The 12,067-nt window shown below is 41.3% G+C and overlaps 1 protein-coding gene across 2 annotated transcripts in view; it reads left to right on the top strand.

The window, feature by feature from the left end:
• The window catches only part of ppargc1b (peroxisome proliferator-activated receptor gamma, coactivator 1 beta), a 61,915-nt gene that overhangs the window by 32,736 nt on the left and 17,112 nt on the right, over nt 1-12,067 (top strand). Inside the window, exons 1-2 of one of the 2 annotated variants that reach the window (XM_088375099.1) lie at nt 10,847-10,893; nt 11,513-11,698. Coding sequence is in view for 1 of the 2 variants with exons in the window: in XM_088375092.1 (XP_088231218.1) it covers nt 11,513-11,698 (186 nt within the window). In the remaining variant the exon portion in view is untranslated. Of the gene's footprint in view, nt 1-10,846; nt 10,894-11,512; nt 11,699-12,067 lie in introns of those variants that run through there. The other variant, XM_088375092.1, reaches the window with a different exon arrangement.

Here is a 12,067-nt window from a genome sequence, read left to right as displayed (position 1 = left end):
GTTTAGATGAATTTTTCCCACACCTCATCATAGCTCCTGTGTGTGTGTGCGTGCGTATGTGTGTGTGTGTTGAGATGGTTGTTTTGGGGGTCTCTGATGTTAAGAAATCTGGCGGCAGTCTCATGAGATGCAAGTGAGAGTGCATCCCTCTGGAGAACCACGATGAAGGCTTCCAAAAGGAACTTCCATATTTAGACGCAAAGTGAAGGGAAAGGAAAATAAAGAGTATCGCTTGGTCTTGTGCTTTGATCTGGAGTGTACATGATATCTACTCCCAAGAACTCATCAAATTGGTACTACGTATATGTGTGTGTGTATATGTATGCATATGTATATGTGTGTGTGCGTGTGTGTGTGTATGAACCTCTGCTTCACAACTTTTGGGGAACATAATTTTATTTGTTTGCAGCAATAAATGACCATCTCCACAATTCACTTCTCCAGATCAAATAATTTGTGCATCTTCAAGTGCATGAATGAGACTTTCTCTGCAGGTGTCTTTATGTGTGTTTGTTGAGAAATTTGCAACATTATGGACTCCATTGCTTCTTTTCCTCCCTTCTCTTCGCTGGTTTTAAGAGTCGTGACCACACAGCTAGTTGCACACACACACGCACGCACACACACAAGGATGATGATGATGATAGGGAAGATGAGGAGGGCAGGGCCTCACCTACAAGACAGCCAGCCAGTGGAGAAGAAGAGGAATGAACGAGGTGAACGGAACAAGAATTAGTGTGTGTGCATGTGTGTGTGCGTGCTTGTGTCTAGGCCATTTAGATTAGTCACTGTGCTATGAGTGCTTAATCTGCCCGGATACAGGCCGTTCCATGTCATTTATACACAACAGAAAAACAAGGAAAAAAGGCGGATTAAACAGTGTAGCCACATCATTCCGCCATTGCGGAATACCTTTTCACGCAGCCGGTCACCATCCCATCTCTGTTAAGCTTTTGAAGCTGCCTCCCGTATCGACTTCATCCTTCCATCCCACATCATTAACATAAACAAGCAACCAGCCCAAAAAAGCTTTGGTTGTTAATTACCAATTTCATATATATTATACATTATACAAATGGGTATTGTCTATCTATGAAGCTATACAATTTAATGCTCAGATTGGTGGGCCTCTTTCCATGCTTTGTTTATATTTGAATTGAAGTCACTGAGTTCAACACAATCTGGAGACAAATGCACTCCAGTGTTTTACTTTATTATTCATTGTGTTGGACATCAGTTGGTTGGGTTTAGACTGGAGACTGAAGAGATGGGACTGATGGAAAATCGGTCTGAACCCCAGTTTTCCTCCATCTACTTTCTCTACTGTCCTCCACGTGTCATGTTACTTATCTGTGCGTTTCCTCGAAGTCCTACCCAACGACCTTGACAGAGTGCTTTTGTGTGTATGTGTGTGTGTGTGTGTGCGTGTGTGTGTTTGTGTGCGAGACCGTGTGTGATACGTATTTTATGTGCCGCAAGGCAGCACGCTGTGTCACAGTCCAATTGAGACAAACACCATCTACTGGCACTTGAGATATGTTTTTAACATTATAACCAGATACAATATATATTAGAGGTCAGACTCCCACCCAAATCCATCCATCCATTTTCTGTACTGCTTTCCCCACGGGGGTCGCGTCCAAATGAGATCTCCATGGATTGTTGTCGGTACTCAGTTTGGTGTCAGTTTGAAAGAGAAAAAAGGAACATCCCTTATAATACTACTCATACAGAAGTGGATGTGAACACAGCAAGAGTAGTCAGCAGCGAAAAAAAAAGATTATGGCAGATGGACTACAAAACAAAGACATTTTTGTAGTCCATTTGCATAAGGCCCCCCTGAATTGTGTCATTTGATTCTCACGTGAAGCAATATAATGTGTATCATGCCTCTCACGCGTCCCCACGGCATGTGACAAGGAGATGTGATGGAAAATGTGAAGCGTGGTGCCGTAGCGTGTGCGAGAAAGATGGAGCTTGTTCCCATCGGTTGCCTCCTAATGAGCTTGTTCCCTGGCCGAGACTGATTGGGAGCGTTTGACCTCCTCTTGGATCAAGGACACCCTGTGTGCATTAATGCGGCAGTGGTAGCAATATATATGTAAATGCTTCACCTCAAGTATGCTAATATATTATTGTATGTAAATCATCAGTAGATGCTCACGTCTTGTATTAGTAAATGTGAGGCAGCTTTACTGCTAGTAGAACTCCAAATCTTCTTGGATGTATGAGCTATATGTGAAGGCCAAACATCTAGTATGCTAAGGTTTTGTAGAAGTATACATTCAATTGCCTCGCCTCCATGCTAATAATGTCCTATAGAATGTAATGTCTTTATATCCTGCAAAACATCGGTATGTGCTGGAGATGAGGCCTTAAGTTTTGATATACTATTTTCTACAAAACAGCACCTATTGGCGGTGAGGCCTTTACCTTAACAATATTGTATGGAGGCGAGGCAAGAACAAAACCCTTTCCAGTCTTAATGAGATCAGTGTCATGTAAACACAATCTCAGACTCTTCATTTGATGTTTGAAACGTGATGATTCCCTTTGGCGCACATTGATATCAGTGCGCCTGTGTGTGAGAGAGAGGTCATCTGTGTGTGTCAGACGCTCCTCAAGTCAGAGGCAGCCTACTTAGAGCAAGTCATGAGACCCATGCATGAGCTAAATATAGAACAGCACATACTCACAGTGCAAGCCAATGAGGATTACGATGGAATCAATCACATCCAATCACAGTCCTTGTATCTGTGTGTGCGTATATTGTCAGCTTGTCTTTCTTATTCCTGGTGTAATAGCAGCCGCATGCAAACTTGTGGGCCAGTTTCCATTTACTTTAAGCTTATTCTCTTTTAATTGTTTTCGGTTTCCGCAGTCCTATCACTTGATGCGTGTGTCCTTTGTTAAACATCACTGCCCCTGTCCCGAAAATACGGCATTCCCTTTCACGCTGACAGTACATAATACCACCTCTAAAGCCTAGAAGTGTTCTTAAGGTTCTTTGATACACAGTTCCCACATAATTGCTGCATCAGTGCTGTTATAGTAGATTCTAAATTTATCCGCATGTGCTGTTATCAGAGAAATTAGTAAAAACGTTTGCGCCTTTCACACAGATCAACGACACTAGAAAAAAGTCCGATCGAAAAACACCGGCAGCGTATCAGGGGCAATTCAATAATTAGACGACATCTGAAAGTCTACTAGTGGACTAAAGAAGTAAGATTTTTCTTCAGCGACGGTGGAATTTGGACAGGATGACTTTTGTCCGGCACGTGACAGCTCGAGAAGACTGGAACGAGGGGTAGACCAATCCTAAGTGACAGATCCGCAGAGATGGCGTGGCGATGGGTTGGCGGGAGGGAAAAGCCGATTCAGGGCTCAGGAATAAGAGTGTTGCGGCTCCACGGGTTCGGTGACGCCTGTGAGGAAGGATGATCCATGATGATTGAGCCACACGGCAACCTGTCAATCACTAAAAAACAAGGCCTTAACCTCCACCAAAATGTTCTGGATTATTCTCTTGCGTTTTGCGCGCCACCTCTAATAAGTGGAATGGAAATATGCAAAAAAATTTTACGTAAGGTGGTAACATGACAAACAGACGGCTATATTTATATCTGTAAGGGAAAAACATGGCGGAAATTAACAAACTCAAACGGATCAGCAGAGTAACTCATGAGACATATGCAAAGACTAGAATCTACGACAGATGAGGCATTTCTTTTTCTAATACTGCATGATGTAGCATCTACAATAAATATTGTACTACGAATAGACCTCACTCCAGTAGCTGCTCACTTGTGTTATGGAAATGCCATTCTTTGAGTAGATGCTTGTGTCTTGCCTCACCGTCAGTGGATGCTCTTTTGTCAAATACAAAGGCTCCAGTGGATGCCTGAATCTTATTACCGTATCATCTCACTTCCAGTAAATAATGTCTAATTCTAACTTGTCTACTAATGATTAGCTGTCCAGTGTGTGTGTTTATGTCTGTGTGTGATCTGTGCTTGATGTTCCGTGCGTTGATGTGCATTTGTGTGTTTGTGCGTGCTGCTTTTGTGTCCAAGTGCAGCTCTAATAATCGATAGTGCTTGGATGTCAGGCTAAACCACTTCCTGTCAAAGTGACCTCCAAGAAAGTAAGAAAGGACGGGATGGGACGGTTGGTCGGCGGGGGGGTGGTGTGGGTGGGAGGTGATTGGGCCATCTTCATGTGCCGCAAGGGTGTGAGGTAATCACAGTGAAGTTGCCTCCTCATCACCATTCCTCAACGCTTCACCTTCACACTGCCTGACACACTATAACTGTGCTCTATACAACAAGTATGTGTGGAGAATGTACTCCACTGAGCACTTACTTTTATTCCTGCTGTAACGAAAGCACTCCTATGTGCCATTTTACCTTAATTAACCATCAGACATGGAGGCATAGTAAACGAGTTAGTATACTATAAAACTGGGGCTGGTAGATAGGACTTTAAAATAGCTTTTTTTCCACGCAAAAAATCAAATCTCAGTTTATATTCAAAGAAAAAAAAACATTGACAGTGACAATTTACTTCTGATGTTTGCTTTATTTCTCCTGATACTAAACAAGAGAGTACGAATTACAGATAATGTGACTAGATTTTTTGGGAAAAAACAGATGACTGGGTGAGGATTATAATTGTCGAGAAAGGAACTTCATGAAAGGCAATTTTATACATTGCAAAACCAGCACATGTCAACTTTTAACCCGGGATTAGTACTTCTGAGCCGCTGAATATCTTGCCGACGTCGCCTTGCCTCATCTATGTGACGAAAGAGTGTGAGAAGGAGCAAGAAATAGTGCCTGCATGGCCTTCTCCTACGCCTGGCTGACCTTGGGTTGAGCTTTCTACTGTGTGTGTGTGTGTGTTTGAAGTTTATGTTTGTATGCCTTTGCGCGCACGTGCTTGCATGTGTGTGCGTGTGTGTGTGTGTGTGTTGTGTGTGTGTGTGTGTGAGAGTGAGTGCGAGAAAGAGAGTGAGAGAGAGAGAGACGTTTCACCTCATATAACACTGCACCACTGCATGTATTGGATTTCCTCCATGTGTGGATCAATAAAGACTCTTATTAACGGAAAGAGCACTGAAGGTCACATGACATATGTCCATTACATTCCAGTTTTTTTATACTGGATTTGTTTGGTTTAAGCATCCCCCCCCCCCCCCCACACACACACATACAGTATGATTTACTTGTGGGTATCAGTTTATGTGATGACACACCAGCATCCACCCTCGTGATTGATGCTCAATGAAATCAAGATTCATACATATCTGAAATTTGGAATAGCTGTCCACTGTAGTGACAGATGTGCAACTTTTGACTAGGCTCATCTACATATGGACACAAACAGCTGACCTACCTAAAAATAACAAATCAATGTGATGACACACCAGCATCCACCCTAGTGATTGATGCTCAATGAAATCAAGATTCATACATATCCAAAATTTGGAATAGCTGTCCACTGTAGTGACAGATGTGCAACTTTTGACTAGGCTCATCTACATATGGACACAAACAGCTGACCTACCTAAAAATAACAAATTAAGCCATATTGTCCTGAGTAAATGCTCATATTAAGAGTTAGCTTAAATGTATGATGCCATATTTTTAGCTTGTTATCTTAGCATCTAAATTAAACCTTCGAGAATAGTCATCTGGTCTTTGTCAAAGGTGAACACTCCCTGGTGAAGAAGGTGTTTAAATTTAGCGGCGTGGGCCATTGCAGAGGGGCCAGTCGGCTTTTCCACGCCGACGCGCTTCTTTTAGCACGGTTAGCGCTCCTGCTGCAGGCAGGGAGCACTATAAATAACTTGGCTTTCATGCACCGTCGTCCTGGCAGCCTCACTCTGGCTCTTCAGTCTTCCACTGTTGCCGTGAGCAGGGCTTGACCACACATGGAAGTCAAGATGATTTTGACTAATAATATACAGCAGCTATGAATGTCACAAGCTTTTTTAACTGCAGACAATATTTTTTACTCTGTGGTTTATTTCTAGCAGCATGGTGGATCCAAATCACCCATAGGTGTGCCCTGGCTGGTGACCAGTCCAGCTTGTAACCTGCCTCTTGCCACAAGTCACCTCAAGTGACCGCATTTCACAACAGCAGTGTGGCAAATAATCGAAAATTCATCAAGAAAGAGGCCTAAAGTTATTTAATGTCTCCAAGTTGGAGTTTACCCTCAGGCTAAACATAAAACAGAGTTACACATTATTTAAAGCAACCACATACACACTGTTCAAAAGTTTGGGGTCAATTTAGTGTTTTTCATGGAAATTAACATAGCTGCACAAGGGTTTTCAAGGGTTTTCTAATCATCCATTAGCCTTCTAGCACAATTAGCAAACACAATGGACCACTGGAGGGATGGTTGCTGGAAATGGGGCTTTATACACCAATGTAGATTTGCATTGAAAACCTGACGTGTGCAGTGAGAATAGTCATTTACCACATTAACAATGTCTAGTGTATTCCTGATTAGTTTAATGTTATCCTCATTGAAAAAAAAAGAAAAATTAAAATAAGGACATTTCTAAGTGACCCCAAACTTTTGAATGGTAGGGTAGTTTCAGCTTACCTCAATTCTAACAAAAAATGCAAAACATCATAAATGAGCTAACCAATTGCACGGGTGTTGCCGTCGGATGACCAATTATCCTGCAGCTCACTGACAACCCATGATTGTCTGCATGTCTGTCATCTACAGCCCCCAGACAGTCATGGTGCAAACACCAAAGGGAGCAGTACATTGTCCATTGAATTGAAGCCAAAATGTGGTAAAACCTTTTTAATTCTTTACATTCTTTATATTTAAGACGTAAGTAGTTCATGCTTCATTTCAGTATGGAAAGATGATTTGAGATATGAATGTTATGAACTCACAAGCATAGTCCAGGAACAAATTATACTCATATCTCAATGCACCTCTGTGTATCAGTCACTGAAAATGTTGTGAACAATTTTTGGAAACTGTGTCATTTGTGCTCATTCTATTTATTAATACCGCGTGAAGTGGCTGCTAACATGAATAACTGGTGAAGCGAATGACCATAACAAATGATGAGTAAGGATATTTTTATTCATCATGGATGGATGGATGGATGTTTATTGCTATCGGGAGTAGGAAGTGTACGAAACTTGAGTATGCATCAAAGCAACTCTACTAGGTGGCAGTTGGCCCGAGCATGGCACGTATTCCTGTGAATATACGTACATGCGTATTTAATAGTCCATTTAGAAACCCGCTGAACTCTTTCTGAACTCAAAATTTCCCTGGAAGTATTCCCTCTCAATAACATCAAAGGTATCAGTAGTCTCCCATATAATTTCATGCCTGGCATCGTTTGCTTAATCTGCCTTTTTTTTTCTCCCTCCTAATGGCCCAGTTAAACCTTCATATTGAGAGCCAATGACACACTGACAAATTCTTTAAACGCCTGCCATTGTCTTTGCGGACGTTAGGCAATGAATAAGCAAAATTTTTATTTGTGTCTCTTTCTCGGACATGTTCAAACTCTGGCCGCAGGCACTTGGGAGTGCCAGAATTATCACAGGATGAACTTTGACTGACCCCGCTTTGGTCGCGTGAGAGAGTGCACTTCCGGGAGAAATTCACGGACGCTTTGGATTGTTTTGCGTTTGTAGTGACCTACATGTAGCTTTGACATCCAGACTAGCTCAATAATTATTTACTTAATTTATCCCTACAATGATTTCAAGAGATTGTCCTATGTTGTTCTCATATTAATGAATGAAATACGATGACATCCACCGCATATTTCCAAGCGGCTCATAATCTGTCTGCCTGCGTCTTGGTCAAATCCATCCAATTCGCATTACACCATCTGTGCCTCAACTTAGACCTGCTTTTAACTTGTCTAAAATTCAGTCTACTTTGAGTCAGCAAATTGACAGCTGTGTAGGAGAATATGTCGGCATATGCTTTTCGAGGTGTAGGGCTGTGTACGAAATGCACACACCTGCTAAACTAGACCTGCCCCTGCACAAAATTGAAGCTGTGGCCGATTTTACGCTCTCACCAAATTGTCAGGTGTGCCAGAGGTTCGCCAGCTCTAAACGCGCAGCAAGGTGCAACGTGGTCTGCCACATTCTCAAACCTGGGAAACTCCAGCCCCAGCACAAAAATGAAGATGGGGCCGTTTATATACGCTAAGCATTGGGCGTCTGTATTCAAAAACAGGGCCCAAAGACTGATATGCAAATGCTGTAGCAGAAATAGCTTGTGAGGAGCTGCCCACTGTAGTATCTGATGTGCAACGTTGATATCAATTCATATGCATACTGAGGTTTTGGAAAGCTGCTCACTGTAGTCTCACTGAAGTGACTGGTGATTCACGCTGACATCAAGTCAAATGCCAAGGAGTTTGCTTGCGTTAACTGGATAGAAAATTTCAAAAAAATGAAAAACCCTCAATAATTTTTGTGTGGAAGACGGACCAATTACATTTTGGGGCCAATCCTAATCGGATTGTGGGGCCTTGGCAGAGGACTGCACTCCACTTTAGTATCAGGAAGCGTGCTTCATGAGATGAAAGAGTAGAAAGATGCGCCTAGCCAGCAAGCTGAAGGCGCACGTGAGTGACTGTGGATGTGATCAGCATGCTAAAATAGTGTCAGAGACATTCGCAAGCACACACCTGCATGAGAAACTGAAGGGAGATGAAACAGCGGGAGGGTCTAATAGAGGGCGTCTGCTCCTTCACCATGCCTTTTTTCCTCTGTTCGACAGTAGAGAGTCACGACCGCCCTGCTCATTCTTTTACTGTGGTATTGCAGGTAAAATAAGTACAGACATTTCTGATGTGCCTTCTAACTAGGTATGTCTTTGAAAGACAGATAAGGATGGAAACTATAAAATTGTTGCTTCAAACCAAGCTGGTCGGTTTCCAGTGTCTTTTAAAGAAAAACATTTTGTGGGTCTACGCCTGATAGACATGCCTCCCAACGTTCTTATGGCTTGGGCGAATGGGGGCCAAATTTTCCATTTTGGGGAGTTTCAAATTATATGGCAAGTCAGGGTCTTAAAATGGCTGCCGCCAACCAAAATGATTGGCTAAATTCCCATTAGATCATCTCACTTTATTATGTAATTATAATGATAAATAATAATGTGGCAAAACATGGTGATATCATGCGTCGACTCGAATAAATATACTTAAAGCAAATGCTAAATTTCAAAGACATGGCTGTTACAGTGAGCATATGCTAATCCATAATCACCATTTGAAAGCCAAATAAACACACTAATGAGGGGTAGGGAGATGAATGAATCTGATGAACGAGAGCCGCTAATCTTTTCTAAATTCACATTGGTGTAAAACTAGTGCCTTTTGTAGATTTTGAGAAGATAAAGCGCCTTTGTGAATTAATACATGCTAAATGAGTCATGGTGAGTGACTGGAAGTAGATAACAGATCAGACGTTAATATTACTTGCCACTATTTCATATATTTTCATTAGAGTCATGAAAGAAATGTTCATTAGAAGAGTAATGCAATATTCTTTCTGATACAGTATATGGCATGAATTGCCCACATCAGTGACATTATCATTTTTTTTAAAGGTTAGCAGTGTCATTGCAGTCTGCTACAATGAGCTACTTTTCGACAGGGGTGCATTTCGTACATACAGTCAATATATCATGTACAGGTGCTCTCGTCAATAAAGTTTTACAATTTCTTTTTGATCAGAGATACAAGTAAACTTTTCGGTATGATTTTTTTTCACTGATTCAACCCTTGTTTTTTCTTCAGCGCATCCGTTTTTTCATAACATAGCAGACATCCAGAAGAAAAGCAAACCCGGAAGTTTGACACCGCAAAAACATAAGAAGAAAAATGGGTTTCAAACGAATGCGGAAACGCCAGAAAGTGGCAGCCCACAACCACGACATCTTGTACACACATGCAAATAATTTAGCCTCCAAGAATGTCACTGCACTTACACACTTCGTTCCAACTTTAGCAATGCAGATAATATAAGCTGCATTATTGTGGAAAGCCTCTATGAGGTTAGCAACATCACCCAGTAACTTTTGCAATATTTGGGTCCTTAGCCATTGTATAGTTAACCACATATGCTAAAATCAGGTTTGTGATGGCTTTCAACCGCATGTATCAGTAGCAGTAGACATATTCTGAAGTAGCAGTAGACAATACAATACAACCTTAAAACTGCTGGGTTAAAAAGTGAACTGACCCAGTCAAATTAACCCAACTTTGGTTTGTTTTGCAAAAACAAAACAAAGAAAAAAACAACGAAGAAAAGCGCTCCCTGCACTTTTTGTTTTTTGAACTTTTGCACTTTTAATTTTAAAATATAGATGACATTTGTTTGCGAAAAAGAAAGAAAGAAAGAAAGAAAGAAAGAAAGAAAGAGAGAAAGAAAGAAAGAACATGGAAATCTGAAAAGCTGCTGTTTAATGAACATTTTGGCATTGAAATGAATTGGGTATGTGTTATTTAAAATGAATGAATTTCCTTTTTCACTGCTAATGAATATTGGCTTTAAAATAGCTGTTATTTACCTCCTTAACCACTAATAATCGTTATAAAATCATGTCAGTCTATCACTACTATAGAGACAGTCTACAATGTAGACAGTGTTTCACAACATGGAGACTCTACTTGTTATTATTCAATTGTCACTTAATTCCCATTTTCAGTGTTATTCAATGTCTCCAGTGGAGCACACTCACTTCCTCCCACTGTGTCACACACTTTGCTTCCTTTTTTCACATTTTCACAATGACGTGGCTCAGTCTGTGCGTGTGCCTGACTGTGCACCACGAGGCTGTTAGAGTCCTGTCTGGAAAATCACTCCTGCTGCAACGGTAGATAACATTGATTCTTGTCACTCTGTTATTATCCTGTGATGGCTGTGTTAAAGGCAAAGGCGGATAAATGAAGGGTCTTCAGTTTTGTACAATTTTCACAGTCTCAAGACAAAAGGCTGTTATATAGTTGGATTTGATCACTTTCAAAATATGGTGCCTTCCGTGTTGCCATCAAAGGGCATGCGCTCACATTTTTTGTAAATGCATCTGACCCGAAATGGAGGGTTTGAAGTCAAAGGTCACCCACGATAATTTTCTGCAGTCACACCTAGCTTATTCTCAGGTTTTTGTGCTAAGGTCCTTCAAAACCGACATTTCCCCAGGCTTTTTGCAGCTTTTATCCGGGTGGCTGGTTCGTGTGAAAAGTAGCAAAATGAAATGGGGTTTGGAGTCAAGCCTCAAATTCACCAGCTTCAAGGTCCTTCAAAGTAGTATTTTTTATATTCATTTTCTATTGCTGTTCTAAACAAAACATACCAACTTGGAAGTGGGGTTTTGTGGATGGACACTGGTGCCGATAATCCAGTTATCTGATTACGTGCCTTTGCTTCTCTGCGTCTAAGTTTTCACAGTGAATTACCCTGACCACACCTTCTCTTCTTTTCCGCATCTGCAGTATGGGGAGGAGGAGGTGTGCTCAGACCGCCTGGACACTGACTTTGCCGACATTGACCTCTCGCAGCTGGACACCAGCGACTTTGACAGTGTCAACTGCCTCAGCGAACTGCAGTGGTGCAGTGATCAGGCAGCGGATGCGTCGCCAGCCTCCATCCGATACAGCACACCCGACGAGCTTTTTGAGGTGAGCGTCCATGTTGTCCTCATTTACAAACCAGAGTTTCAAGGGATTACGATTTGAACACCAAGGGTGAAGAAACACATGGAGACAGTTAATATATTCAGGCATAAATTCTTCATCCTCTCCTAAAAATGACTTTTACAGCATCATACTGAGTTGCAGCATTAAACCAACACTTTAATTATTGAAATTATTTAAATTCTGTTTAACCAGGTTATTATTATATTTTTAAAAAGTACAATATTATAGTGTGAATGCTTCTTTCCTATTTTTAAAAACCCAAACACAGCCTGTAGCAAATGGCCTTTCAATGGGGAAAGAGCATTTTATTTAGTTACAGGGATGGTTACACAACAAATCAAATTTACATCT

The sequence above is a fragment of the Syngnathus floridae genome, chromosome 1 (genome assembly GCF_059516105.1).
Source record: "Syngnathus floridae isolate MCC-2025c chromosome 1, RoL_Sflo_1.0, whole genome shotgun sequence".
In the NCBI taxonomy this organism is placed as follows: Eukaryota; Metazoa; Chordata; class Actinopteri; order Syngnathiformes; family Syngnathidae; genus Syngnathus; species Syngnathus floridae.
This window is presented reverse-complemented; position numbering and strand designations above follow the sequence as displayed.